Here is a 25,514-nt window from a genome sequence, read left to right as displayed (position 1 = left end):
GGCTATTTGCATTGCTGTTGAAAATGTACTTTTACATTATATAAATATTCTAAAGTGTAGTTGAAAATATTCGAGAGAATTTTTTGTTATGATCAACATTTTGTTTATTTGCAGCTAATTTGTTTTGTAGTAAGTAATCCTATACATGGACCCTTTGCCTTATTCGAGAGAATTGAAGAAGTTCTGAAGTTCTGAAGTTGTGTATTGCAAATGAGACTGTTGCACCACAAAGATGCTAACAAAATCACTTCTCATTAATGGTCACAAAGATATTCTCACCATCGTCGCAAATGAGAATTTCATGGTAACATGGATCATAATATAATACATGGTATGGAGGTGGTGCATTAGCAAATATAGAAGTCAAGAAAAGCTGAAATGTGTTTAAGCCTGACCCTTCAAAGGTCTAAAAGGATTCTTGTTTAGTTTTGCATCAGGAATTTTCAAATTCGAAACTACACTACAAAATCTGGTCCAATTAGGAATACACGTCTTCTAGTATGGATTCGGAACACCAATATTCCTTTATATGATGTTTTGGGCACACCATCATACACAATGGAAAATGACTTCCTCTGATGCTAACAGAAATTCAATCATCTATAATATACCATCCACTTCTACTAAAATATCAAATTATGCTGCCGTCATCATGCGTTCAAACTCTGGTTGGTCTTAGCATGAGCATAATATTATACGACCTAGCATGAGGAGGACTAGATGCATCCTAGCTTAAATGCCGGAAGAGCCTAGCTTCATGAGACTAGATGCAGCCTCAAAGTGTAAAATAAGTCAGACAACCCCTTTGAGTAAGTATTATATGGGATATCCATCGAGTGCATCTTTAAATACTGTTAAAGAACATTTGAAAAGGGTTAAATTGTCAAATGATTAATTCTAAATTTTCGGCATTTCCATTGGGTCAAAGAGTTTTCCATTCAACCAATAAAAACTCGAGAAGAGCGAAATTTAAGTCTAGACATTAAATTTTAAAGTCTTTCATTTCATAAAAAGAAAAAGTGAAAAGGAGTAAAAATTAAGTTTGTAAAGAGTTTCGTTTGTTACCAAATCAAGCAAAGAAAAAAAAAAATTGAATGTTAAGCGCGTGTAACGCTTACTTGATATTGTTATCATTTTCTAATTTTTTGGTGGAATTTTCATTAGTAAGAAAATTTGTTTTGTGGGTATTTTGTGATTTTTGTTCGTGTGTAAAATTATCAAAATCATGGGGAGGTCGCAGGATAAGCTTGATAAGATGCAACTCCGGCAAAATTACCGGAATTTATGGCACTCCGATCTAATGAGCACCGTCACGGCCGATACTCCATGTAATTTATCTCTCGCTATATTTGAATGTTTATCTTTATTTGGTTAGAGAATTGATCAAAATAATTCACGCTTTTTTTTCTTTTCTTAATATGGTTTCTGCAGATTGTTGCTTCTCGTGTTTATGGTAAGTGTATCATTACTCTCAATTTCATTAATAAACTCTTGATTGTGGCTCTGTTGAATATAGAACTAGAAATAGAGTTTTTTTCACAAAAATCTGATCATAATCTTGAGTTTTTTTTTTGTTTTCTTTAATATATAAGTGTATAAATACTAATCAACGTTGTTAATAGGAACGGATTTGTATATGCTAGTTGAAACCTCTAATATATACATAATTTAAAAATCAGTGAATTCTACAAAGATTTCGAACTCTAACACAGATTTTCAAATGTGATAGGTTTCAACTTCTGTGATAGGTTTTATAATAAGCTTCTTGATCTTATTAAATGATCCGATTGTTACTCCTTGTAGTAGATGAGTACCTTTGGTGATGGATACACAAATGTGTTCTGTCACTGAATAATTGTATGTCTGTTCGTGTTGCAGTGGACCTTGCGTTTCATACTTACTTCGGAAAAGAGCACTTTATAATGACATGTCAAGGTATTGATTTCTACCATCTTTAGAGACATGAACAATGAGTTTTGTTTCTTCTACTTCTCTTACATAATGGTATTGCGTTTTTATTATGTTTTTGTGAAGGTACACTTGTTGTGGTGGTTACATGCCTTGTAGTGGTAAGTGTGGAGAACGCAAATGCCCTCAGTTTTGTCTTGCCACTGAGGTAATCCATCACCTGTTCCCTCTCCCTGGATAATGTTAGCTGCGCTTTCATTGACAAAATAAAGCCCCTTAATGTTCATGTTGATGAACAAAATGAGAAAACTTGTGATAGAATCTTTAGTTTTCTTGGATTAGAATCTTTCACCTGAAATCTTGATTTGTTTTGGTTAAGATTTCACTCTTTTAATGATCTTCAGGTGTGTCTCTGTTTTGGAAACTCTGTGGCATCTACTCGTTTTATGCTTCAAGATGAATTCAACATCCATACAACAAAATGCGACAACTGCATAATTGTACTCCCTAGTTTTCCCTCTTTGTTTTCACTTTCCGGATAATATACATCTTTGTGTGTGTTAATGTTGTTCCCATCGCCTTTCGTTGTTTTGCAGGGGTTTATGTTCTGTCTCAACCAAATCGCTTGCATTTTCTCTCTTGTCGCTTGCATTGTTGGAAGTGATGAACTCTCTGAAGCTTCTCAGCTTCTTTCTTGCTTGGCGGATATGGTCTATTGCACGTATGTATATTGTATAATCCTTTCCTCTGTTTCCACATGTCGCTGAAACGGTTTGGCTACATCACAAAAGACTTATGCCAAATGTTTATTATTGCTGATTGTGTACTCTGGTCTTGATTTTTGCAGGGTTTGTGCGTGTATGCAGGTACACTAATAGAGTTTTTTCACATTTATTTTATTTTTAGTATGCCAAAAACCAATCTCTTTTGTTTGCTTGTAGACACAACACAAGATTGAGATGGACAAACGAGATGGTTTGATTAGTTCTCAACCAATGTCAGTGCCACCGGCTCAGCAAATGTCTCGCATTGATCAACCAGTCCCTCCCTATGCCGGTTACCCTCCAGCCACTGGTTATCCCCAGCATTATTATCCACAGCCTGGCCATGGTTACCCTCCTGCTCCAGGCTATCCACCTCCTGGACCGGGCTATACACCTCCTGGACCGGGCTATCCACCTCCTGGTCATGGTTACCCTCCTGCTCCAGGCTATCCACCTCCTGGACCAGGCTATCCACCAGCACCGGGTTATCCGCCAGCACCGGGATATCCCTCAAAGCAGGAACCATAACCGATATCTCAATCATCTAATGGAGTTGTAACATGATCTAGACCGGTCTGCAGGAAGTTTACATTGTTGAGTTATCAATTTATCATCATCCTTGGTATGTTGTGATTACTTTGCAAGTATAATATCCGGTTTGTTGTCTCATCGATTTTCGATTTTTCTCTTATCAGATAAACCGCTAACTCTATAAACCCATATACTATGTTAGATGTGGACTTGGTGATTTAGTGTATGATATCCATGTTTAAATTTATACGTTCCGGTAATGATTCTCTGTTTTCAAAGATTTGTTGGTCTACCAAACCGGTTTAGGTATTACCGATTGACAACTTGTGTAAACAAGGGTACGTTCCACCGTGGATCCATTGGAGGAGGTGAGCTTTTGATTATGAGATTTAAATAGTATATGATAAATCGTGACACTAAAATTATAGCTATTAGTGCTAATTATTCGAGCATCCTTTTTCTTGCCTTTAGCCTTTCTAGTCAAAGAGGGTCAATCCCACCATCTATTCGCTCACTTTGCCTTTAAATGACTCAAAGTTGCAAAGTAATCGTCAATGTTAAATCAGTATTCTTATTAGACTTTCTCTAAATAGTAACGTGTCTACTTAACTAAAACTCTCGTTGAATATATATATATAAATAATTATACTCTCGTAAAATAAATTCATGTTTTGTTGTATTAAACCGACCTACAGATTTTAAAAATTAGTATGAGTCTTGTAGATTTTTTTCTGATATTTCAAGAAATTCTTATTATATTATCAACAAAATATTAACTAGTGTTACTCGGTAATCTCTAAGAAAAAGAAGTCATTACAATACTTAGCATTACAAGTTACAGTTAAGTAACATTTTTTTTTTCGTTCACATAATTTATCGTTTGGTTTCACCATTCTTCTCCTTCTTGCAATTATATAGTTCTACTATATATTCTAGTCTATAAATATTATTAGTATCATATATCAATAGAAGCAAGCAATTATCACTTCTTGAAAAAGGTCTTTGTTACTTTGATGGTGTAATAGTAACGGAAAGCTTAAAATGATTAGGAGCGTGTGGGGCTTTTCCCTAATTGGGGTTTGATTGAAAAACTAAGGACCCAAAGCTGCGCAGACAATCCTACGAACGCCACTTGGCAACAGCTGAGCATATTCCACTTAAGGAAAAGCCTTCTTTGCTTAACGTCTGGAGCTCTCTGTGTGGACTCTCTCCATTTCTAATTCGTTGAGACTAGTGTGTAGGCTTACAAAAATATAGACTAGTGTGTCTGGAGCTCTCTGGAGTAGTATATAAAAATATCTTATAAATTATATCTAATCATACCTAATTTGCATCATGAAAGGATCAGAAAACTACGGTACACCATGAGTTTGTCTTTTCAAAATATTTCAACGCTAAAATAAAATAAAAACAACGTTCCTTAATCTTAAGTCTTAACAACGAAGTCCTAGAGAACGAATAAGATGGTTGGATTATGGGCAGAGCTGAGAGAATCAGTACAATGGTTTAATGTGTTTGTTGTTTGTGAACTGAGAATAGAGGATTCTCTAGTAGTCATCATCAAGATGTGTTCGGCGAATGCTTCGTGGCAGCATGAATGTCCCGTCTGTATGAAATAAATCATATATAACCATGTATGTAGCTTTTGTTCAAAAAAAAAAAAAAACATGTATGTAGCCCATGTTTTCACGGTATATCTGTATCCACATTTTGTAACCATGTACGAGTAATTTAAATGGTCACAGGCGAAGAGACCTCAACGCAAAGAAAGTTCTCTTGTGCACTTGGTCATTATATATGTAAGTTTCTCAAAAGAAAAAACCTGGTCACTATATATTTTTAAAGAAAAGAACACTGAAGAATTTTAATATGATTAAGACTTTAAACGTAATTTCTGTTTAAAATAGTTAAAATGGGTCGTGGCAATGATTTTAAGGCTTTCCAAATACTCTGGTGCAGTACTGAACATGATCTTTATCACAATAAAACTGTAAGAACCATTTTTGAATTAAGAGTACCAAAATCCCTTATTAATAAATATCAGGTCGAGAAGGCTCCAAAGAAAGGTCAGACTAAAAGTATCACTATTTTGTCAACTTGTGATAAATTATCATTTCCTCCCTCCAGAGTTGGAGTTAAAATATAAAATAAAAAGTCTATAAATAGTAAAAACTAAGCTTTTCATTTCCTTGTTTTTTTTTTTTCTTTTCCTCAGTGGATAATACATATTTCCTTCTTCTAATTTACTTAGCACCACCTATAATTTATATTTACATACATATCAACCACTCAATTAAGCCAACTAAAGATTTTAAATCAAGAAAGACAAAAAAAACACAAAAGATTCCCATTAATTTGTAGAAAAAATAAAATAAAATAAAAAGATTCTAAGTTGATTCTGCGAGAAGTTCAGATTCAGACCAAACACGTTGGTTAAAAGCAACTTGTAACTCATCAGGAATAAACGCCGTTCTACAAAGCGGACACGTCATCTGATTATAACCCATCATCCAACGGTCCAAACAGCTCCGATGAAATATGTGTTGGCAGTTCGTCAGCCGTCGGATCTCGTCTTCGTTTTCGAACTCGTGGATACACACGGCGCAGCAGTCTGATCCGGATCCGAATCCGGGTCGGTTTAGCTCCGAGAATCTGATAACCGGTAAGATTTCCCCGGCTAGCCTCGCCGCCACTGGGAAAAAATACGAGCTTTCTTGGTGATGATGCACCGCCGCCGTGGAAATATACGGTGGTTCCGGCCAAGATGTTGACGATGAAACCGGGTCGGATTCGAGGAAGTCGGGTAGACCCAATATCCGGAAACCTGTGTCTATGAGTGTTCGGATTAAGCCTAAGAGGGAGAGTAAGTGAAGGAAGATTCTTGGTAGGAGGAGCTCAGTGTAGCCCACCGGATAACCCATGGCTTCGCCGCTAGAGAGAGAAAGCTAAAGAGATAGAGAGAGAGATAGAGAGCGTTTAGAAAACAAAGGTAGAGAAGAGTGGGATATATATACACGTGGGTCAGTGATATATGTTTTTTTTTTTTTTAATTATGTTTTTCATAACACACACTTACATCCCTTATATATTAATAGAGAAACATTTTGGCAAAAAAACTAAGGTGTCAGTCTTACAGAGCTCAGGAGTTTCTTTCTTTTATTTGTCCTCAGCTTTTAAAAATATTTATATATATTTACCATTGTATTTTTCCAAAAATACAATTAACACCCAAAATTAAATATTTATATTATTTTTCTAACTTAATTATATCCTCTAATTATATTTTTCATAAAATCTTTAAAATGAATTTTAAGAACTCTTTGTTCATATGATATAATAATATAAGATTGATATTATAATCTCACGGGTTAAATTTTAATTATTATATAATTTTTTTTTTCTAGATATATACTACACAATCAAATTTTAAATATTTCAATTACCCATAAATATATTAATAGAGGAACATTTTGGCAAAAAAAACTGAGGTGTCAGCATTACAAAGCTCATGACACTCTTTCCTTTATTTGTCATCAGCTTTTAAAAATATTTACATTTATTTACCATTGTATTTTTCCAAAAATACAATTAACACCCAAAATTAAATTTTTATATTATCTTTCTAACTTAATTATATCCTCTAATTATATTTTCATAAAATCTTTAAAATGAATTTTAAGAACCCTTTGTTCATATGATATAATAATATAAGATTGATATTATAATAATTCTCACGGGTTAAATTTTAATTATTATACAATTTTTTTATAGATATATACTACACAATCGAATTTTAAATATTTCAATTACCCATAAACATAATAGATTTTGTAAATAAAAATTACAGTAAAAACATTAAATAATAATTTTATACCGCACTATGTGCGGGTTGTTACCTAGTAATTCATTAGTAACTACTACTACTACTAATTATAGGTTTTCATTATTACATAAATACAAATAATGCAAATGTCGTCGTGTATCACTTGGTCGCTTGAGTTTCATTATCTTCACAGCAAAATTATTTTCAGGTACCAATCTTAATATGTTTATAGCTAACTTTTTTTAACTCAAATTGTTAGAGTTTGGCAGACCAGTTAAAGAACTTAACTTTCTTTCTTTTTTGCCTAAAGAAGTATTTATCTTTGTTTATATGCCAAACTAATCAGACTCGTTACAAAATCAAACTAACAAAAAACATTTGGAGGAAAAAGGAAAGATAATGATAATAAAAGGCATAAAAATACAGGAAATTGTACAGAAGAAAACATGAAGGTGGGGACAAAATGGATTTGAATGGTTTTATTGACAAAAGAAAAAGAGAGATTTAAATGGCTTCAGATGGTTCCACGAATCAAAGTTACAGTAGCATAAATTTTGGAATATTATTATAAGAAAACATAACCAAAAAAAAAAAGATGGAGCCGACAACGGTTTTGTTCTTAGGCTTCATTTTAGTGCAATTTCAACATCATATTTTGCCTTTGTCCCTCGTATTTTATACAATTACAATACCAACTTATATGTGCGTATATTGGATTTACACATGTCTAAATAAATTAGCGACTATACAAGAGTTTGGATTATGAATGTGTGGTATTCATATTTTCCTTAATATAGAAAATTAAAGTTTTTACACACTATTGATGTATCTATGTGCAGCCGCACACGACCTAGAAATGTGACGTGAAGACAGATGGTTCGGTTCATCTCAATTCCAATTCTACGTCTAATCGTCTATTGATTTGACTATTTTTTTTTCAATAGGGGAAATAAAGGTGGTCATTTGGAAACGATAATACAACGACAACATCATCAGTCATCACAATAGACAACAGTGTCACTAAAGAGTAAAAACAACTAGATTAAAAATAATATGGAAAATAGTACTTTTTACTTTAATAAATGTAAATTAACTTTTTTGTTTTGTTTTGTTAACTAGATGCAAATACAGTATAAGTTTTGTTCTTAAGTTAGATGATTAAAAAATGAAAATTTACTACTCCGTATCTATTAGAATCATTTATTGATAGAACAATAATGTTATTTCAAATTCAATTCATTACTTCCTCCTTTTTATATTACTTTTTGTTCTAAGCAATTTCACGCACATTAAAAATATAATTAAATTTTCTGTTTTACTTCTCATTAATATTTTATTTCATTTGATATAAGTAATTAATAAGAGTAAAATTAAAAATTTGATTCATAAAATTATATTATAAATACAAAACAACAAGTAATATGAAACAAAAAATTAACTTCAACTACAAGTAAACGGGAGGGAGTATTTTTTTTTTTAAAAAAAACAACAACTTGTTTTAATTATTATTTAATGAGACCATAATATTAAAGAGCTAGTAAAGAGAGAAAGGGAGTGGTAGTCAAGTCATATGGGGACCTGAATAAAATGTCTGAAAGTGCCAAGGCAGCACAGACCCACACTCTCTCCATCTTCTCTTCCTCCAACATTTCACATTCCCACATTTACACTCGCTTGTATCTATATGCACATTTATTTACATCTATATCATATCATATAAGTATGTAATCAAATAATCAATACATATAAAAGTATGAGCTTAATAGCGAATGCTGTAATCAGATGCTATTAACCCAGTTTTTCCTTTTCTGTTTAAAAAAACCCCTAGAAAGCTCTCCCTTTTCTCTAAAAAACTAAAACCACCGCTGCCTTGTTTTACCGGCTCCGGTGGCTTTCGTAGCACCGGAGTTGGATTTCTCTCTTTATTTAGTTGTCTTTATCATTCTCGGCGCATCCATATCTAGTTTTTTTCCAACGGCCTCAAATCTGGTTTTTCAGATCTAAATTTTTTAAAACCTAAAATCTCCTCAACTTTGGTTCTGCTTCTTGGCTTTTGTCTCTTCCGTCAAGTTCAGCTTCAGATCTGGCCGTCTTCAGAGCAGAGGCAGTCCCAACCGATCTTTCACCGCCTCAGATGAAGAACATTCACCATCGCAGATCTAGATCTCCTTCCCTTTTCAAGAGTCTTTCACCATGAAGGATTTCTAGGCTTTGTTTGTGTCTCACCGCCTCTGGTAGCCCATCGTCGGAGCAACATAAGGAGCCGCACGGTACTCTCATCCGGTTTTATTCTGTTGGTTAAGGAGGTTCTTGTATTCTAACCCGTTTGTGTGGTTTTCTTGTCTCAGATTTGGTTTTAATTTTTCAAAGATTTAGGTTTTAATTTTCTTTTTTTGGATCTCTGGAATCTGTTCCGGAAAATAATAAATCGATGTTGTGTATTTTATCAGTCTGGGTTTTTTCCCCTTAGTTTGGTTTTAGCCTCCGGGAGTGTTCTTTTACTCGCCGGCTTTAGACTCCGGAAGAATTGATTTCCTTACCGGCCCTTGTATTTTTCCTTGAAGTTTATCAATGAATCATTCAGACGAAAAAAAAAAAAAAAGCGAATGCTGTAATCAGTAAGCTCCTACAGTAACTAGACTAGTGAGGGGTGGATAGGACAAAAAAAAGTATACGTAGTTACGTACCCCCAAACACATCTGAGAAAAAAAAATATATATATATACCATAAAAAATATATATAGATTATGACTAGAATATATAGATTTTTCATCTAATAGAATATTAGGAGTGAATTAGTTAAATATGACCATAAATCTTTTTATAATCAGGATAATAGCCATCTATTTGAATATATTTTTTTATTTTAAAGATCTTTTTGAATATTTTAGATATTCTTCAACTTTTTTGTAATTTCTCTTTCTCTTTAATTCATGTGTTTATTTTGAGTTATGTGTTTATTATGTTTATAAACAATAAAGACTGAAGCAGCAAGCGTTTACGTAAAATCGAGTAATCAGCTTCAGCTACGAAGCAATCGATGATTGTACCATAAAAATACAACAACATCATTTTAAATCTTTATACATATCAAGAAGTTCGGCAGTTTTTATACATCAACGAATCATTAGGTTTTGTTTGAATAATACATCTGATCGGGTCGGGGGAAAATATGTGTTTATTTTTTTTTCTGTTTTTTGTTGTTGTAAATGAATATATATATGATGCACTTATATCAGTGGAAATTAAATTCATTCATGGTTTATTATATTCTCCCTTCTATCGAAAAGCATGCTCATATAACTAGGATTTAATAGAATTATTCCTATATGCTGATTAGCGTAAGCAGATTAAGGCTAAACACAAAACATGTAAGGTGTGTAATTAAATTTTACGTATTTCAATCCATCCAGAGACAATATTAATGAGACATAATGACAGAGAGTCATAGATAAATCCTCACTCATATAATTAAGTAGATAGTACATAAAACGAAAAACAAAAATTAGATGATATACAAACAAAGAGATCGCATGCCAATGTCTATAATGTATGTCACAATAACTGGCAGATTTTGGTAATATTAGAGACATTAACAGGAAGAACAGCTCAATCCAACTAAGGCTTCATAGTAAAGAAAGACTCGTTTGTAAAGTTTGAATAATGGTGCCAATTATACACCATCCGTATTTGCACACACACTAACACGTATTCAAAATATACTAATTTAATTTGGTGAATTGTATAATTTGTAAGTATGTGCGTAATAAAATACGAAATTGTATTGTACAAACCAATAGTATATAAACATCTCCACATGTAGAATCGTCTTTTTACATAACAGAATGTATTCGATATTCGCATAGCAACAAACTGATTTAAATGACGAAAAGCGTCCCGAATTGTCTGGAAATTTTTTTGGAAATTATAGTGTGTGAAATAAGTCGAGAACTCTTTTGTTTAAAAGATTCGCAGTATAGACATTAAAAAATGATTATAGTAATAACTCAAATATGTATTTGCTTGATCAAATAGTAAGAAGACAGCCAGGATTTATAAAGTTGCCCTACTCTTTTTTTCTTTGTTCGAAATATTATTTTTAATTATACATATGTAGTAAATTTTCCCCTATTTTATAACAAAATAAGTTTTTACCCGCGGTATACCGCGGGACTAAATTATAAATTATTATATTTTAAATAATAATTTTTAATTTATTTAGTTTTCAAATTTCCAATTAATTAACTTTTATCTAATTAGTTTATAGTTTTGTTTAGAATGTTTTTTCTTCTTCTTATGTTTTATACAGTTTATAACCTAATTACATTAAATTTATTATTAGATAGAATATAAAATTTTAAAACGCTTAATATGTTTTCTATAATTAAGCAAAGATATATGCCTATATTGTATGTTAGTGTATATTTTTATGTGTATACAATTTTTTTTTCTTTTGAATATTAAGAATGTGTTGTAGTATGTGTAATATTTTGTAGTTCATATACTAAACAATTTATAAGTTAATTTTCCAAACTATGACTACAAATCTGTAGTATATGAAATAAACTAATAAGTTTGGTGTTAGTTCTATAGTCCAAACCCGTCAATGCTAGGCGGATCAGGAAACATATTCAAAGATTTTTAATCCTCAAAAACTCATCATGTAAAACCCATGAAAGTAAAATATAGTATATGAGGTCAAAAGTCACTTTTTATCAAATCAGTTTTTCAAATTTTTAAAGAATAATACCTTTTCACTCACCTCCTTATAAAATAAAAAAATAAAATCTGTATACATTTACAGTTATGTTTGTTACCTTTTAAAACACTTAATTTTTATTAAAAAATCGAATATAAGTAGAATTAATTTGTTTATTAAATTAATTATTTAATACCAATAGCATATCTGTAAATAAGTGCCAACTTCAGGATTTATTTTATAAATGTCTCCAAATATATATATATATATATATATATATATATATATATATATTTTTTTTTGAATACACCTTTTATTTCCCTTTTCATATTACCAGTATAAGTTTACAGAATTAATTGCGACAAAAGAAGTGGGGAAAAAAACAATAATAATAATCAATGAAAAAAATAAATATTAATAATTGAAAATTTGAGGCGTCGAAAAAAATGATTTACAACTGGTGGATTTCGGGAAGATTCCAATTGTGGTTTTTCACTAATTTTATTCTACTTTTGTTATTTTTTGTTCGATTTCGTTTTCTCGGTTGTAATTTTTCCTAACCGGAACACCTTCAGGAATAATGGAAAATATTGTCATTATGCCATCTTAAAATGAAATAAATGGGCCTTTGCCAACTCTATTGGGCTTACACTACAAAAGCTATTTTCGGCCTTATATTGGTGAGTAATGTCATGGTTCGTCGATATTGGTTGGTTCAAGTGATTCATCAAACAAAAAAAGTTGGGATGCTGCCGGATGAATGAGCTTGGGTTCAACCGACAACCGGATAGTGCTTTCTTTATAGACTATGACCACACAACCACATTGAAAGCAAACCAAGAAAGGTAAAAAAGTCAAGCTAAGATTTAGCCGTTTCGATTCTAAACCGGAGAGGCAAAAACAAACTCAAGAAAAGATCTGTTGCAAGACTTTAGAATTTTTTATATATAAATGTTTCCATTCCAAAGTTTTTCCTTTTTCCAAGCTGAAAATATTGTATCAGAAGAAAACGACGGTTTGTTTGATGGTGAAGATGACGTCATTACAATAAGTTCACTAACTTTTGCAACAGACTAATTATATGAGTTTTTTTTTTGGTGCACAAAAAAATAATGTGGCTTTGTATATTAGAATTTGTTCATTATGTTTTGTACTTTCGGTTTAGATTTGTAGAATTGTTGATAAAATAAGATAATTTTTTTTACTAAAGCAACAATAAAAGAAGTTCTTAAATTCAATAAACTATTAAGTAGGAGCTACCACGAGATTTGTTTTCCATGCAAAATAATCAATTGCGTGATCGTGGAATAGTTTTATGTTGGAAAAAGTCTTTGACGGTGACAAAAACTTATTAAATATGTACAAGCATTAAGCAACAATAACTTAGCAGTTAAATAAATTAGCCATATCAAAAAACAACTGAAAATTAGCCAATATTACAACTGTTGCATCAGGTTATAGATCATAGGAGCTAGTTTTATATGAGAAACAGAAACATTAAAATCACATTTACTGGGAGTGTAACAATTTTTGAAACGCCGTATCATATGTTCAAACACAGCATATTGCAAGTAATGTTGTTATGCATGTCGATTATAACTTGTCACATTTTGTCACATCTTTTCTTGGGTCATAATTTGTTATTCTACTTGAACTATTCGATCAAATTTTTTCAACCATTAATATCTAGGAAAAATAATCTCATACTTGATCATTTTGGTCACCGATTCAATGATTATTTAAATAATTTATTACAACTTTGATTTAGTTAAAATAACTTAAAATTAAGTTATGCTTTTAAAAAGATGTAAAGAAAAACAAGGGTAACCTCAACTAAAAAATATATAAATCACTAAACTGGAGTTAAAACATTGCAAATATAACAACAACGCGTACCTCGATAAAGTTCACCCTCATGATATATATTTTTGGTGAAATAGCTTAACTTCGAACATGAACTCGGTTTCATTTTTGCTTTTTCTTTCAGAAATTAGTTAAGCATTCAAACTATATACATATTAACTTCATAAAACATTCAATCCCCCTATTTAATAGATAGTTATGGGAATATATATTTCGAAGTATTCACATTGAGGGACCAAAAAAGAAGAGAACTGGTCCCCGAAGCAATAATTAGGAAACAACTTTGGTTAAGGGGCAAACATATATACCACTCTCTGTTCCATTCAATCATATATAGATAAAATAAATAAAAATAAAAATGTGGATATGTAGAGTTGGACCACACTATGAACAAGTCTGCAAGAATGTATAAAGAAGGGAGAGAGTGTGAGATCATGAGTACTGTGAAGCAGTTTTCAAGTTTCAAGAACACTTACTAAACCCTAAAGCTCAAAACTGTGTACTGTCTCAGACATTTATCAGACCTCTCAGATTTTTCCCTTTTTCCCACACTTATGATCACATTGGTTTTCTTCTTCTTGTATTCTCTCTTTATCGGTTATGATTTGATTTGTTTTCTTTTATGTATCTCCTTAAAAACTTAACATGGGTGATGCTCCTTTTATATGTTAGAAAGTATTTGTTGATAATAAATGTTTTAATCCATAGCAATGAAACTATACCCTACTACTAAAAAGTTGTTTATAATCGTAGATTTACAATATTTCTACTCTTTCACACAAATACTAAGACATTTTATTCGCTTTCAAATCTTACAGATATGAATCATTTTATCGCTCTGTCCATCTTTAAATAAAAAGGTCTGAAGTGATGACGTCAAGCATCAGTGGAGGGTATTTACGGAATAACAAAAAGAGGAAGAAAAAAAAAAAAGGATTGTTTGTGGAATTTTTGGCATGAAACGGCGGAAAGAGCTTCCGTTTCGGGTTGGACCACTTGCCCCCTTTTTAAAACATGTTTTATAAGCCCACTCTCATAATTCATAGCGCGTGTTTGTCATCCATGTCTGTCTAACCCCAATTTTAATATTGTAAGTTAGTTTTCATAGTGTTTAGTTATATACTATCTTCTGTAATTTGCACACAGTTATACAGGAAAATTGAAATAATAATTATTAGAAAAAGGGAAATACATATAAATTGTAACGTTAAGTAGTTTTAATGTAACAGCTCCATAGAGTGATAGAGGATATATCTTGTTTTTAGAAAAATTAATGAGTTGAATTCTTAGAAATGGGCGCGTGGGAGATGATATATCTTGTTTTTTACTTGGACAGGAGGACATATCTAGTTTCATTTAAATGTGTAAGAATTAGAGAAAATAAAAAGAAAAATGGTCCCAAAAAAAGAGGAAAATCAATTAAATGCAATTTTTTGGTGGAATGAATTTAATTAAAGAAGACAGAAATTAGAAAGGAAGAAGAGAAAATGGAGGACCACTTAATCACACCTCTCATGCACAATCCCTTACTTTGGGAACAATTCTTATAAAACATTTATAATTATATCCCAAATTCTGAAACTATATGTATTAGTTTGTTGTTATTAATGTAAAAATCCCTCAAATTTTTCGAGTATATTCTTATCCTCTACTTCCTTGATAGTTTATAATTAACACATGCGACGTATTTACTATAAATTTAATGTAAATGATTCATTTAGAAAGTTGGTAAATATTAGAGTTACACGTTGGATTTTTCGACTTTTTTTGGCATGAACTTGACGTATATGTTATACTTTAATTAAGATACTCAATGTGAATATTCTACTACACAAGTAATATCAAAATTTTGTGGCATTGTTGGTTATAAGTTATATTCAAAATTGTCATTTATAAGAAACCTCACTGGTTTATCCATCCAATGAAAAGAAGTAAGCTTTTTGGGTGATTCTATTAAACATTGTGTTGTTAAATAACTACAAACACAGTGTCGTCTTTGTCTCTTCCATATTCTTTTTTTATGTCCTCTTTTACAAATTGGCTTGATGTTTAACTAATCAAAAGCTATCCTACTTAGAAAGCTATTCAATTAAATAAGTAATTAACTTCTTAATATATATTATTATTGTACTTCAGTTAACTAACAAGTACATAAACGTTATTTTTCTCTAATGTGGCGTTTGAAATTACTTTTTGATTGAACGACCGAGCTCGCATAATCGCATTTGCATGTAAAGAATGTTGTATGTCTTTTCTTTTTGGATTGCCAATGCCAAGATGTCTTATATCTAAATTAGAAAGAAATGAAAAGTGTCAAATTTATTTTATCATATAATATTTTTACAATAATTATTAATGGACATTTAAATGTAAATAAATTGATTTTTTTTTTTTTTTTGTCAACGATGTTTAATGAAACTTTGAATATTGTTCTTTCTTCTACGTGGTTAGAAGAAATCAAACGTATATTTTGTACTCTCTGGATTAGTTAATAGTTAGTGATCGACTAACAACATACTATTAAATGAAAACACAACCGTTTGTTTAATTAATATGCTATCGTCAAACTAATACAGTAATATTACTCTTCCACGTACTGTGCAAATCAAATGGTTTTGGTTTACTCACTAATTTACATAAAGGACTATAATCGCGTTATTCTGCTATAAGTTATATACTACTATAACTTTTATTAACATTGTTTATTTATTTAAAGTTTTAACATGGATTGGTTAATAGTTATTGTTAAACAGTAGAGAAGTGACACTGAGACATATCTGAGAAAAGCCTGAACTCAACTCCTACTTCTGGTTTGATTTCTTGGGATTCGCTCCTTTCATTTATTTACCTCTCCATCTGTACAGAAACATATATCTATATATATAATATGTATTGGTATGTTATTTCCTAAGGTTATTTCTCTAGCTATAATAAGAAAGATGAAATAGGTTTTTTTTTTTTTTTTTTTCGGTAAACAGATGAACTAATTTGTTATCTTAATATTTATATTAGTATAATTTAATTATACTTCTCAAGCGAACTTTTTTTTGTTTGCTGAGAATTTATCTAATTATGGGGAAATTCTTCTGGCGAAATGAATCATGGTGCTATTCATTTTTATTTAGTTAACTTTTCTTAAAAACAATCTGTAGCAAAATAGCGGAGGCATACGTATACGTACGTGTATTATATATTATAATTATAATATAGAAAGGGATACCGTTTGTACAAAATAGAATAGTAGTTATATTTGTACATTCACGTGACTGGCTAAATCATTTATAGAATTAATATTATTTTCATTTAAAAAATCATCGTTCAATGTTCTAATGTTTGTTTGATTGACGTTTATGCCTCATAAAAATTGTTTAAAAACTAGTTTACAAACATATTTCAAGGAATATCTCGTTGTTGCTTACTTGCTTACATAACTAAGCAAAGGGTAACTAACAACAAAATTAATAATATCATAATATATCCTATACATCAATATACTGATATAGTGATATATTCATACCCATATTACACGTATATATTTTCTAATCATTCTTTTCCGAACCACAGGACCCAATATGTACGTATACATGTCACGTATATCCTTTTTTGAATTTTCTTGTAATATAATTTTTCAAATTAGTAGGTTCATAATAATTGAAGGAAGAAAAATAATGAATAGAGGGAGACACCTGTATAGTATTTTCTTGGTCAGACTTAATATTACGAACGTCAAAGAAGAAGAAAATAAAAACCATTAATAAGACTTATGTTTCAATTATATATTTATACACAATTACAAAACAATTAACCAAACTTAATGTATAATAATTGACAAGCTTTTTGTGACACAAAAAAAAAAAAGAAATTGGAAAGCATTTATATGCGGAAAAAAACAGAAAAATAATATTATTAAGTTTTTTTTTTTTTTTGAAAAGAAAAAGCATTTTGACCCACTTGTGATATATAGATATATATATAGAGAGAGAGAGAGATTAAAACATTGATGGCTAGCTATAGAGTCTATGGGGGAGGGTCATGATCACCTATCTTCTGATCTCTGAAGAGATACCCATCTGATATTTTCTCTTCCTAGGTTTTTTTTAATTTTTTTACCAATTTATAATTTTTTTTTGCCTGTAGTACAATTTACAGACCCATACTAAAAGAAAAATTAAATTTTGTCAAAGTACAAAACAAAGAGAGAGGTGAAGCCACACAATCTCTTTTCTTCTCTCTCTCTGTTATATCTCTTCTGTTTAATTCTTTTATTCTTTCTTCTTCTTCTTCGTCTATCTTCTCCTAATCCCTCTTTCTCTCTCCATCTTCACCTAAAGAATAAGAAGAAAAATAATTCACTCTTTATTATGCAAAACTTTCTTGTAGGGTTTTAGGAGAGCTATCTCTATTATATTTGTCTTGGTTCTGAAACAAAGTTTTTGTTTCTTTGTCTCTTTTTTACTCATGATTTGGCGGCTTTGGGTATGAAAAGATTTGCCTTTCTGTTTTGTTTATTGGTTCTTTTTAACTTTCTTGGATATGGGTTCTTGTAGATCTTAATGAAACTCTTGTTTGTGTCCCAAAAAGAGTTTTTTTTTTTCTTCTCTTCTTTTTTGGGTCTATTCTTGAGACATGGCAAGAGATCAGTTCTATGGTCATAACCATCATCATCACCAAGAGCAACAACATCAAATGATTAATCAGATCCAAGGGTTTGATGAGACAAACCAAAACCCAACCGATCATCATCATTATGGTCATCAGATCTTTGGCTCAAACTCCAACATGGGGATGATGATAGACTTCTCCAAGCAACAGCAGATTAGGATGACTAGTGGTCCGGATCATCACCATCATCACCATCATGATCAGACAAGTGGTGGTACTGATCAGAATCAGCTTCTAGAAGATTCTTCATCTACTATGAGACTATGCAATGTTAATAATGATTTCCCAAGTGAAGTAAATGATGAGAGACCACCACAAAGACCAAGCCAAGGTCTCTCCCTTTCTCTCTCCTCTTCAAATCCTACAAGCATCAGTCTCCAACCCTTCGAACTCAGAACGCAACAACAACAACAAGGGTATTCTGGTAAATCAACACATCATCAGAATCTTCAACACAGCCAGATGATGATGATGATGATGAATAGTCACCACCAAAACAACAACCATCAGCATCATAATCATCAACATCAGTTTCAGATTGGGAGTTCCAAGTACTTGAGTCCAGCTCAAGAGCTACTGAGTGAGTTTTGCAGTCTTGGAGTTAAGGAAAGTGATGAAGAAGTGATGATGATGAAGCATAAGAAGAAGCAAAAGGGTAAACAACAAGAAGAGTGGGACACAAGTCACAACAATAATGATCAACATGACCAATCTGCAACTACTTCTTCGAAGAAACATGTTCCACCACTTCACTCTCTTGAGTTCATGGAACTTCAGAAAAGAAAAGCCAAGTTACTCTCCTTGCTTGAAGAGGTACTTATTTACAAGAAATCCGTATTCTATTATCAAAACATTTCATGGTCGTTTCTTTTAAAAAATCTAATCCCTTTTTATTTGGTGTCAACTTATTCCTAAATATGTAAAATAGCCACAAATCTTATATCAAAGCATTTCATGGGTTTGTTAAAAAATCTTAAAACTTTGTTTTCTTCTTCATTTGATCTCAACTTATTCCTAAATATGTAAAATACCCAAAAATCTTGTATCTTTTCGATTTTTAATTAAGGTCCATATATTTATTTCTTAAAGATACAAATTTCTTTAAAATATAAGATAAAAAGATTCCTTTTTGTCTTCATTCTTACATGTATTCTCTTCGAAAACATGTTCCATCGTATCATTTACGAAAAGATCAACTCTTTTAATTCCTTTACTCATTAATTATTTCTTTTTTATATAGAACCAAAATAACAATATATTATCTTCGCTTTGATCTAATTTGGAGACTCTAGTGGTCCTCCATATTAATAGCAACCGGTTTCATCATCATAAGCCATAACGAGTTGTTTCTTTTCCATGAATTACTACTCATTATGTAAAATTTACATTTATACGATGTGATTGAAATCTTCGTGAATGGTGTGGGGTAACGTTTTTTTATTTAATTTGGCCACAGCTTAAAAGAAGATATGGACATTACCGAGAGCAAATGAGAGTTGCGGCTGCATCGTTTGAAGCTGCGGTTGGTGTTGGAGCGGCCGAGGTATACACGGCGTTAGCCTCGAGGGCAATGTCAAGACACTTCCGGTGTTTAAAAGACGGTCTGGTAGGACAAGTTCAAGCGACGAGTCAAGCCTTGGGAGAAAGAGAAGAGGATAACCGTGCGGTCTCGATCGCTGCACGCGGCGAAACACCACGGCTGAGGTTGCTCGATCAAGCTTTGCGGCAACAGAAGTCTTATCGCCAAATGACTCTCGTCGACGCTCATCCTTGGCGTCCACAACGCGGCTTGCCTGAACGCGCCGTCACAACGTTGAGAGCTTGGCTCTTTGAACACTTTCTTCACCCGTGAGTTACTTAAATACACAATTAACCTCTTATAATATCTTTTACGCATCATTTATAACTAAAAATCGACGAAAGAAGCAAATTTTATATGAAGATAGGAGCCACGTTTTATAATGATCAATCCTATAATTTACTAATTATGTGTCTTTTTAGTGACACATAATTGAGTGTAGAACCACAAGAGTATACTTCTATATATTAAAATTTTATTTTGTTTTATAAATAAAGCATTTAAAATAGCATATATAGTTATAGTTTTTTTACATGAATATTTGCGAACAAGTTAAAGTGCTATACATTTTATATAGAGGGGATTGAGATTGACTTGACAAGCATAGGATACATACAATCTTCCTTAATCTGTTAATTGCATAAAGTTTTTTTTGTTTACCTTTTTCTTGCACTTGCATCATTGGTGTGAAAGTGAGTGTACTAACATATACATATACATGTATACCAAGATATGTTATAAATAAATTAAATAAAATCAAAATTTAACTGGTGGATGAAAGACAGAAATAGAGAAAGGTACAAAGTGGATTGAGAGAGAGAATCAATGTTCTTTACCTAACACTAACAAAAGAGAGAAACTATGAATAACTCCTTGCTTTTTATTTTCCTCCATGTTTTTATTTTGTTTTTTTCCTCACTTTTTTTTATTTTTCCATTTATAATTTTTATTTTCGAAAATTATATATTATCATCATATGTAAGACTTGTCTCCATCAATTCCCAAACACTGCTCAAACAATGAAACATCTTGTTAGTTTTCACCAAACCCTTTACCTTTGCTTCCATTTCTTTGCATCATTCTTCAATCATTTATATTCTTTTTTTCTTTAATTACATATATCATTTATTTTACAAGAAATGCTATTTACTTCCATAAAGTAAAAAAATTTCTTGTTTTTTATTTTCAGATATCCGAGCGATGTTGATAAGCACATATTGGCCCGACAAACTGGTTTATCAAGAAGTCAGGTAAACAAATAACTTCACCAATTCTTTGATACATTCCAAAGTTATTTACTAAAGTTATAATAAACCAAAATTGTTAGGTATCAAATTGGTTCATTAATGCAAGAGTTAGGCTATGGAAACCAATGATTGAAGAGATGTACTGTGAAGAAACAAGAGGTGAACAAATAATGGAGATTACTACAAATCCGATGATGATCGACACTAAACCGGACCCGAACCAGATAATTCGTGTCGAACCGGAATCTTTATCTTCGATAGTGACAAACCCTACATCCAAAACCGGTCTGAAAGCACACAGCTCAAACCAGCACGCAACGACGCCGTATGGGTCAAACTTTGACTTTTCCTTGTACGGTAACCAGGCCGTGACATACGCTGGTGAAGGAGGACCACGTGGTGACGTATCGTTGACGCTAGGGTTGCAGCAACGTAATGACGGTAACGGTGGCGTGAGTCTAGCGCTGTCTCCTGTGACGGCTCAAGGTGGCCAGCTTTACTACGGTAGTAGAGACCACATTGATCAAGAAGGACCGGTTCAATACTCAGCGTCGATGTTAGATGACGATCAAGTTCAGAATTTGCCTTATAGGAATTTGATGGGAGCTCAGTTACTTCATGATATTGTCTGAATTATAAAAAAAAAAAAAAAAGATTTAGGACCAACGAAAGTCTCTCTCGAAACATATTTTTCAAAAACCGATTCGGTTATGTAACGGTTTAGTTAGATAAAGAAACCAAATTAGATATTTTTATATATATTACCGTTGTCTGATTGGATTATGGATTGGTGGACACGGATGTATTAATATATGAGTTAGTTGGTTCGTCAATATCACTCTTGTAGGATATTTTTATTTGTTTTCTAAAAAATATGTATTATCAAAAAAAAAAAAAAAAAAAAAAAACGTCTCTTTCCATGGCGATTACGAAGGCGATTGGTTTCAAGTTTTGAATGATCGATTCTGACGGATTTGGGGGGCGAGGAGTGGATCTCCTTCGATCTCTGCTAGTTAATGATGATAGGAATCAGATCGGAAGTCTGATTTTTTCTGGGCAAAGTTTGATTCTGTTGGTTGCAGATTTTGGGATTCTTGGGATTTTCATTGGGTTCCCTGATTTTTATGATTCGGCCGGGTCGATTTCGTATACCCATATAAGGGGGTTTGGAAATGTCGAGATTGTGGTCTTGATGGTGGTATCCGATGGGGATTTCTGGAAGATACCGACACTTACATTCAGGGGTTCGGAGGTTCTGCATTTAAGTCTCAATATCTTTGTTTGGTGTGGTTGGAGTTGGAGTGGATTCTCTTCTCTGGATTTGGGCAGGATTTGTTCTTTATTGCTAGGTTCGGGTTTTAATAAGAGAAATCTTGTCTTCCGTGGTGTTAGTTTCGCGATTTCGACGGATCCGGAGTGTGAGGGAATTCTGTCCTTCGATTACAACGGGTTTGTGTATTGGTTTTTGTGGTTTACTTCCGGGGATTTATATCTGATTCGGTTGGGGATTATGCTTGAGATTTCCTTAGTCTGGTTTGGAAGGTGGATTTCGTTGATATTTCCTCATGATAATTTCCAGGATTCTTCGGTGGCTTTGATGGTACGATTGGGGATGATCTGGATAGTAATTGGAGTATATATGATACGATTTGTTCTGATCTTGGGCGAAGGGGTTGGTGTTGAGGTATATAAACGAAGGCTTGCGGTTTGTTTATGCATCATCCCTCTCTGTTTTTGTTGTTCGCTCCTTCTTGCTTTTGTTTTCATCTTCATTTTTTTCTGGGTTTTTCTTGCGGGTGGCTCTTGTTCCCTCTCTTTTGTGCGAGTTATGGCTCAATTGGTTTTCAGCAAGAAGAATGCAACTTTGGTTCGTACTGTCACTGTGTCCATCTCCAATTCGGTCTTGGCTCAGAGAATTCAGCAGTTCTCGATGACCCTTATTGGCAGGCTTATGAATCCGGTGTGTCAGAATATGGAGTCCTTGATAGCTAATTTTCCAAAAATCTGGAAGTTAGAAGAGAGGGTGGTTGGTGCTGACTTGGGTCAGGGTGTTTTTCAATTTAATTTTGAGGAAGAAGAAGATATTTTGCCAGTTTTGCAGAATGGTCCATACCATTTTGATGGCTGGATGGTCTCACTGGTTAGATGGGAGCCAGTCATCTCCTCCTCCTACCCTTCAGCTATCAACTTCTGGGTTAAAGTGCCAGGGATTCCAATGCATTTGTGGGAGGTGGCTACTCTTGAAGCTATTGGTAAGAAGCTTGGGAGGATTCAAGAGGTTGATGAGGAAACAGGTAGTCTATGTGTGTCAGTCAATGGGTTTAATCCACTGATCTTCAGGATGGTGGTGCCTTTTGCAACTGGGGATGAGATTGTGGTTTCATTGGAGTATGAGAAATTGAATGGGGTTTGTGAACATTGTTCCCGGATCACCCATGACTCCAAGGTTTGTCCAGAGGTTAAGGTGGCTTCTGTCCAAGGTGCGGATTTGCAGAGGGATAGTCGAGGTAGTCAAAGGCAATTTCAAGTTGTGAAGCAAGAACAGCATCAGAATGCTGGGGGTTGGGAAAAGCCTAGAAAGCATGCTAAGAGGGCCCTGGATTTTCAGTCTACGGATTCTAGTGAATATGGATATTTCCCTCAGCAACGTTTTGGTGGTCAGAGTTCTAACGGTAACGGTTCTCACCGATCTCGTCAACAAGAGCGGCTACAGGGTCAGGCTTGGGGTCAGAAGAGGAGCTTTGGAGAGGTTACTGCTCGTGATGAAGGTTACCGTCGCGGTACACAATCAGGGAATGGGGAAGGTTCGGGTAAGGCCCCTGGTTTTGTTTTAAACCGAAAGAGTGCTGGCCCGGCTTGGCCTAAACCTCTCTTTAAGGTCAAACAGGCGGCTGTTGTGGAGCATGGTTCGTTGCGGATTGATAATAATGTGGGCGATTCCAGCCCTAGTGATCCATCAGCGGTCAAGGAGGTTGAGGGAAATGCTGTTAAGGGTGATGAGGGGGCTTCTTTAGCTATGGATTTTGAGGTCGACAATGATGACTTGCTTGAGGATGGTGAATTTGACGATATGGGTAAGTCTGATCATATCGTTGTCCAGGAGGGGACTGTTTCTCCAAATCAGGGTGTGGGGGGTCTTACGGATCAAGGGTCTGAGGCTCAAGTGGATCAAGTAACTGATTCCCAGGGTGATTATGACTGTAAGCCACAAGGTAATTCCTCTCCTCATGTATCGGTTGAGTTAGCCGTGGGGATTGTTAATAATGCTATGGCAGCATTTACTTTAGATGCGACAGGTGGTCACAAAAGGAAGAATTTTAATCCTTATGTTAGGAAGAGTGTTAGCGGTTCTAGGATACCTTCTTTGGCTTTAGCTTCTCCTGGGAAACGATTACTAGCTAAGGCTTTGTCTAAACCTGCAGGTGAAGGGAATAAACAGAAGCTGGTGGGGGAAACTGGGTAATAATACAATGGGCGCTAAACCTTCGGATGGGGGGCGTTAAGGAAAGAAAGGGATGGGGGCTCTCCCGAAACCGCCGGCTAGAACGTGAAGATTCTGAGTTGGAACTGTCAGGGCATAGGGGTGGATCTGACAGAAGGATATTTGGGAGATTTGTGGAAGCAGCATCGGCCAGACATCTTATTTTTATCAGAAACTAAAAAGTGTTTTTCTTATTTACAAAAATTTCAAAAAAAGTTTGGTTATAATAATTTGTATACTGTTGATCCCCATGGTTCTAGTGGTGGGTTAGCTTTATTTTTCATGGATGAAATAAAACTTTCTATTTTATATGATAGTAATCGGATTATTGATGTTCAAGCTTCATTTGGTCAACAATTGGTTTATTTGTCTTTTGTTTATGGGGATCCAATCCCGCAAAATCGGACAAAGGTATGGGAGAAGTTAATGGATATTGGTTCTCTCCGGATAGATCCTTGGTTTTTGATTGGAGACTTTAATGAACTGGTTGGGAATCACGAGAAAAGGGGTGAGGCTCTACGACCTGCTTCCTCTTTTGTGCCCTTTCAAACAATGATTCGGCACTGTGGCATGCTTGAATTCCCGTGTTATGGAGAGCAATTATCCTGGCGAGGTAATCGTCGTAACAATCAGGTGGTTCGGTGTCGCTTAGACCGTGCTTTAGGTAATGAAGACTGGCATAGTTTTTTCCCAAATTCGAGGGTGGATTATTTGGAGATGATTGGGTCTGATCATTGTCCTATTTTGGCTACTTGTCTCAAGACAGCCTCTCGCCGGTATAGGCAGTTTCGCTTTGATAAACGCTGGTTGGGGAAGGACGGACTTCTAGGTGCGGTAGAGTCCGGGTGGGCGCGCACAAATAATTTTCGGGTTCCGGCTTTTGTGGATAAAATTAGGAATTGTCGAAATTCGATTTCGTGGTGGCGGAAAAATAACGTGATTTCTGGCCCGTCCCTT

General features: G+C 33.5%; 5 protein-coding genes across 5 annotated transcripts; 3 read left to right on the top strand and 2 right to left on the bottom strand.

The window, feature by feature from the left end:
- The first annotated feature begins 1,057 nt into the window (after positions 1 to 1,057).
- On the top strand, positions 1,058 to 3,452 carry LOC104730075 (PLAC8 family protein). Its single transcript, XM_010449156.3, has 8 exons — positions 1,058 to 1,328; positions 1,432 to 1,453; positions 1,879 to 1,935; positions 2,035 to 2,116; positions 2,313 to 2,408; positions 2,505 to 2,629; positions 2,756 to 2,774; positions 2,850 to 3,452. The coding sequence occupies exons 1-8, from the start codon at positions 1,226 to 1,228 to the stop codon at positions 3,198 to 3,200; spliced, it is 855 nt and encodes a 284-aa protein (XP_010447458.1). The 5' UTR covers positions 1,058 to 1,225; the 3' UTR covers positions 3,201 to 3,452.
- A 1,914-nt stretch (positions 3,453 to 5,366) lies between these two features.
- Positions 5,367 to 6,198, bottom strand: LOC104730087 (RING/U-box superfamily protein). Its single transcript, XM_010449176.3, has one exon. The coding sequence runs from the start codon at positions 6,122 to 6,124 to the stop codon at positions 5,591 to 5,593; it is 534 nt and encodes a 177-aa protein (XP_010447478.1). The 5' UTR covers positions 6,125 to 6,198; the 3' UTR covers positions 5,367 to 5,590.
- A 1,765-nt stretch (positions 6,199 to 7,963) lies between these two features.
- On the bottom strand, positions 7,964 to 9,622 carry LOC147933263 (uncharacterized). Its single transcript, XM_087477365.1, is given in 2 exon segments — positions 7,964 to 8,046; positions 8,546 to 9,622. Coding segments are annotated over 2 exon segments (228 nt in total). The 5' UTR covers positions 8,691 to 9,622.
- Positions 9,623 to 17,573: 7,951 nt separating this feature from the next.
- LOC104730093 (homeobox protein BEL1 homolog) lies at positions 17,574 to 21,909 on the top strand. Its single transcript, XM_010449189.2, has 4 exons — positions 17,574 to 19,063; positions 19,707 to 20,098; positions 21,019 to 21,079; positions 21,157 to 21,909. Exons 1-4 carry the CDS (start codon positions 18,215 to 18,217, stop codon positions 21,706 to 21,708), a joined length of 1,854 nt encoding a protein of 617 aa, XP_010447491.1. The 5' UTR covers positions 17,574 to 18,214; the 3' UTR covers positions 21,709 to 21,909.
- A 4-nt stretch (positions 21,910 to 21,913) lies between these two features.
- On the top strand, positions 21,914 to 24,896 carry LOC104730099 (uncharacterized). The gene is made up of 2 exons (XM_010449202.3): positions 21,914 to 24,288; positions 24,499 to 24,896. The coding sequence occupies exons 1-2, from the start codon at positions 22,032 to 22,034 to the stop codon at positions 24,537 to 24,539; spliced, it is 2,298 nt and encodes a 765-aa protein (XP_010447504.1). The 5' UTR covers positions 21,914 to 22,031; the 3' UTR covers positions 24,540 to 24,896.
- The last annotated feature ends 618 nt before the right edge of the window (positions 24,897 to 25,514 follow it).

This window comes from Camelina sativa, chromosome 12 (genome assembly GCF_030686135.1).
Source record: "Camelina sativa cultivar CO46 ecotype springtype chromosome 12, ASM3068613v1".
NCBI lineage: Eukaryota > Viridiplantae > Streptophyta > Magnoliopsida > Brassicales > Brassicaceae > Camelina > Camelina sativa.
Note: the sequence above shows the minus strand (reverse complement) of the source record. Positions and strands in the feature narration are given on the sequence as shown.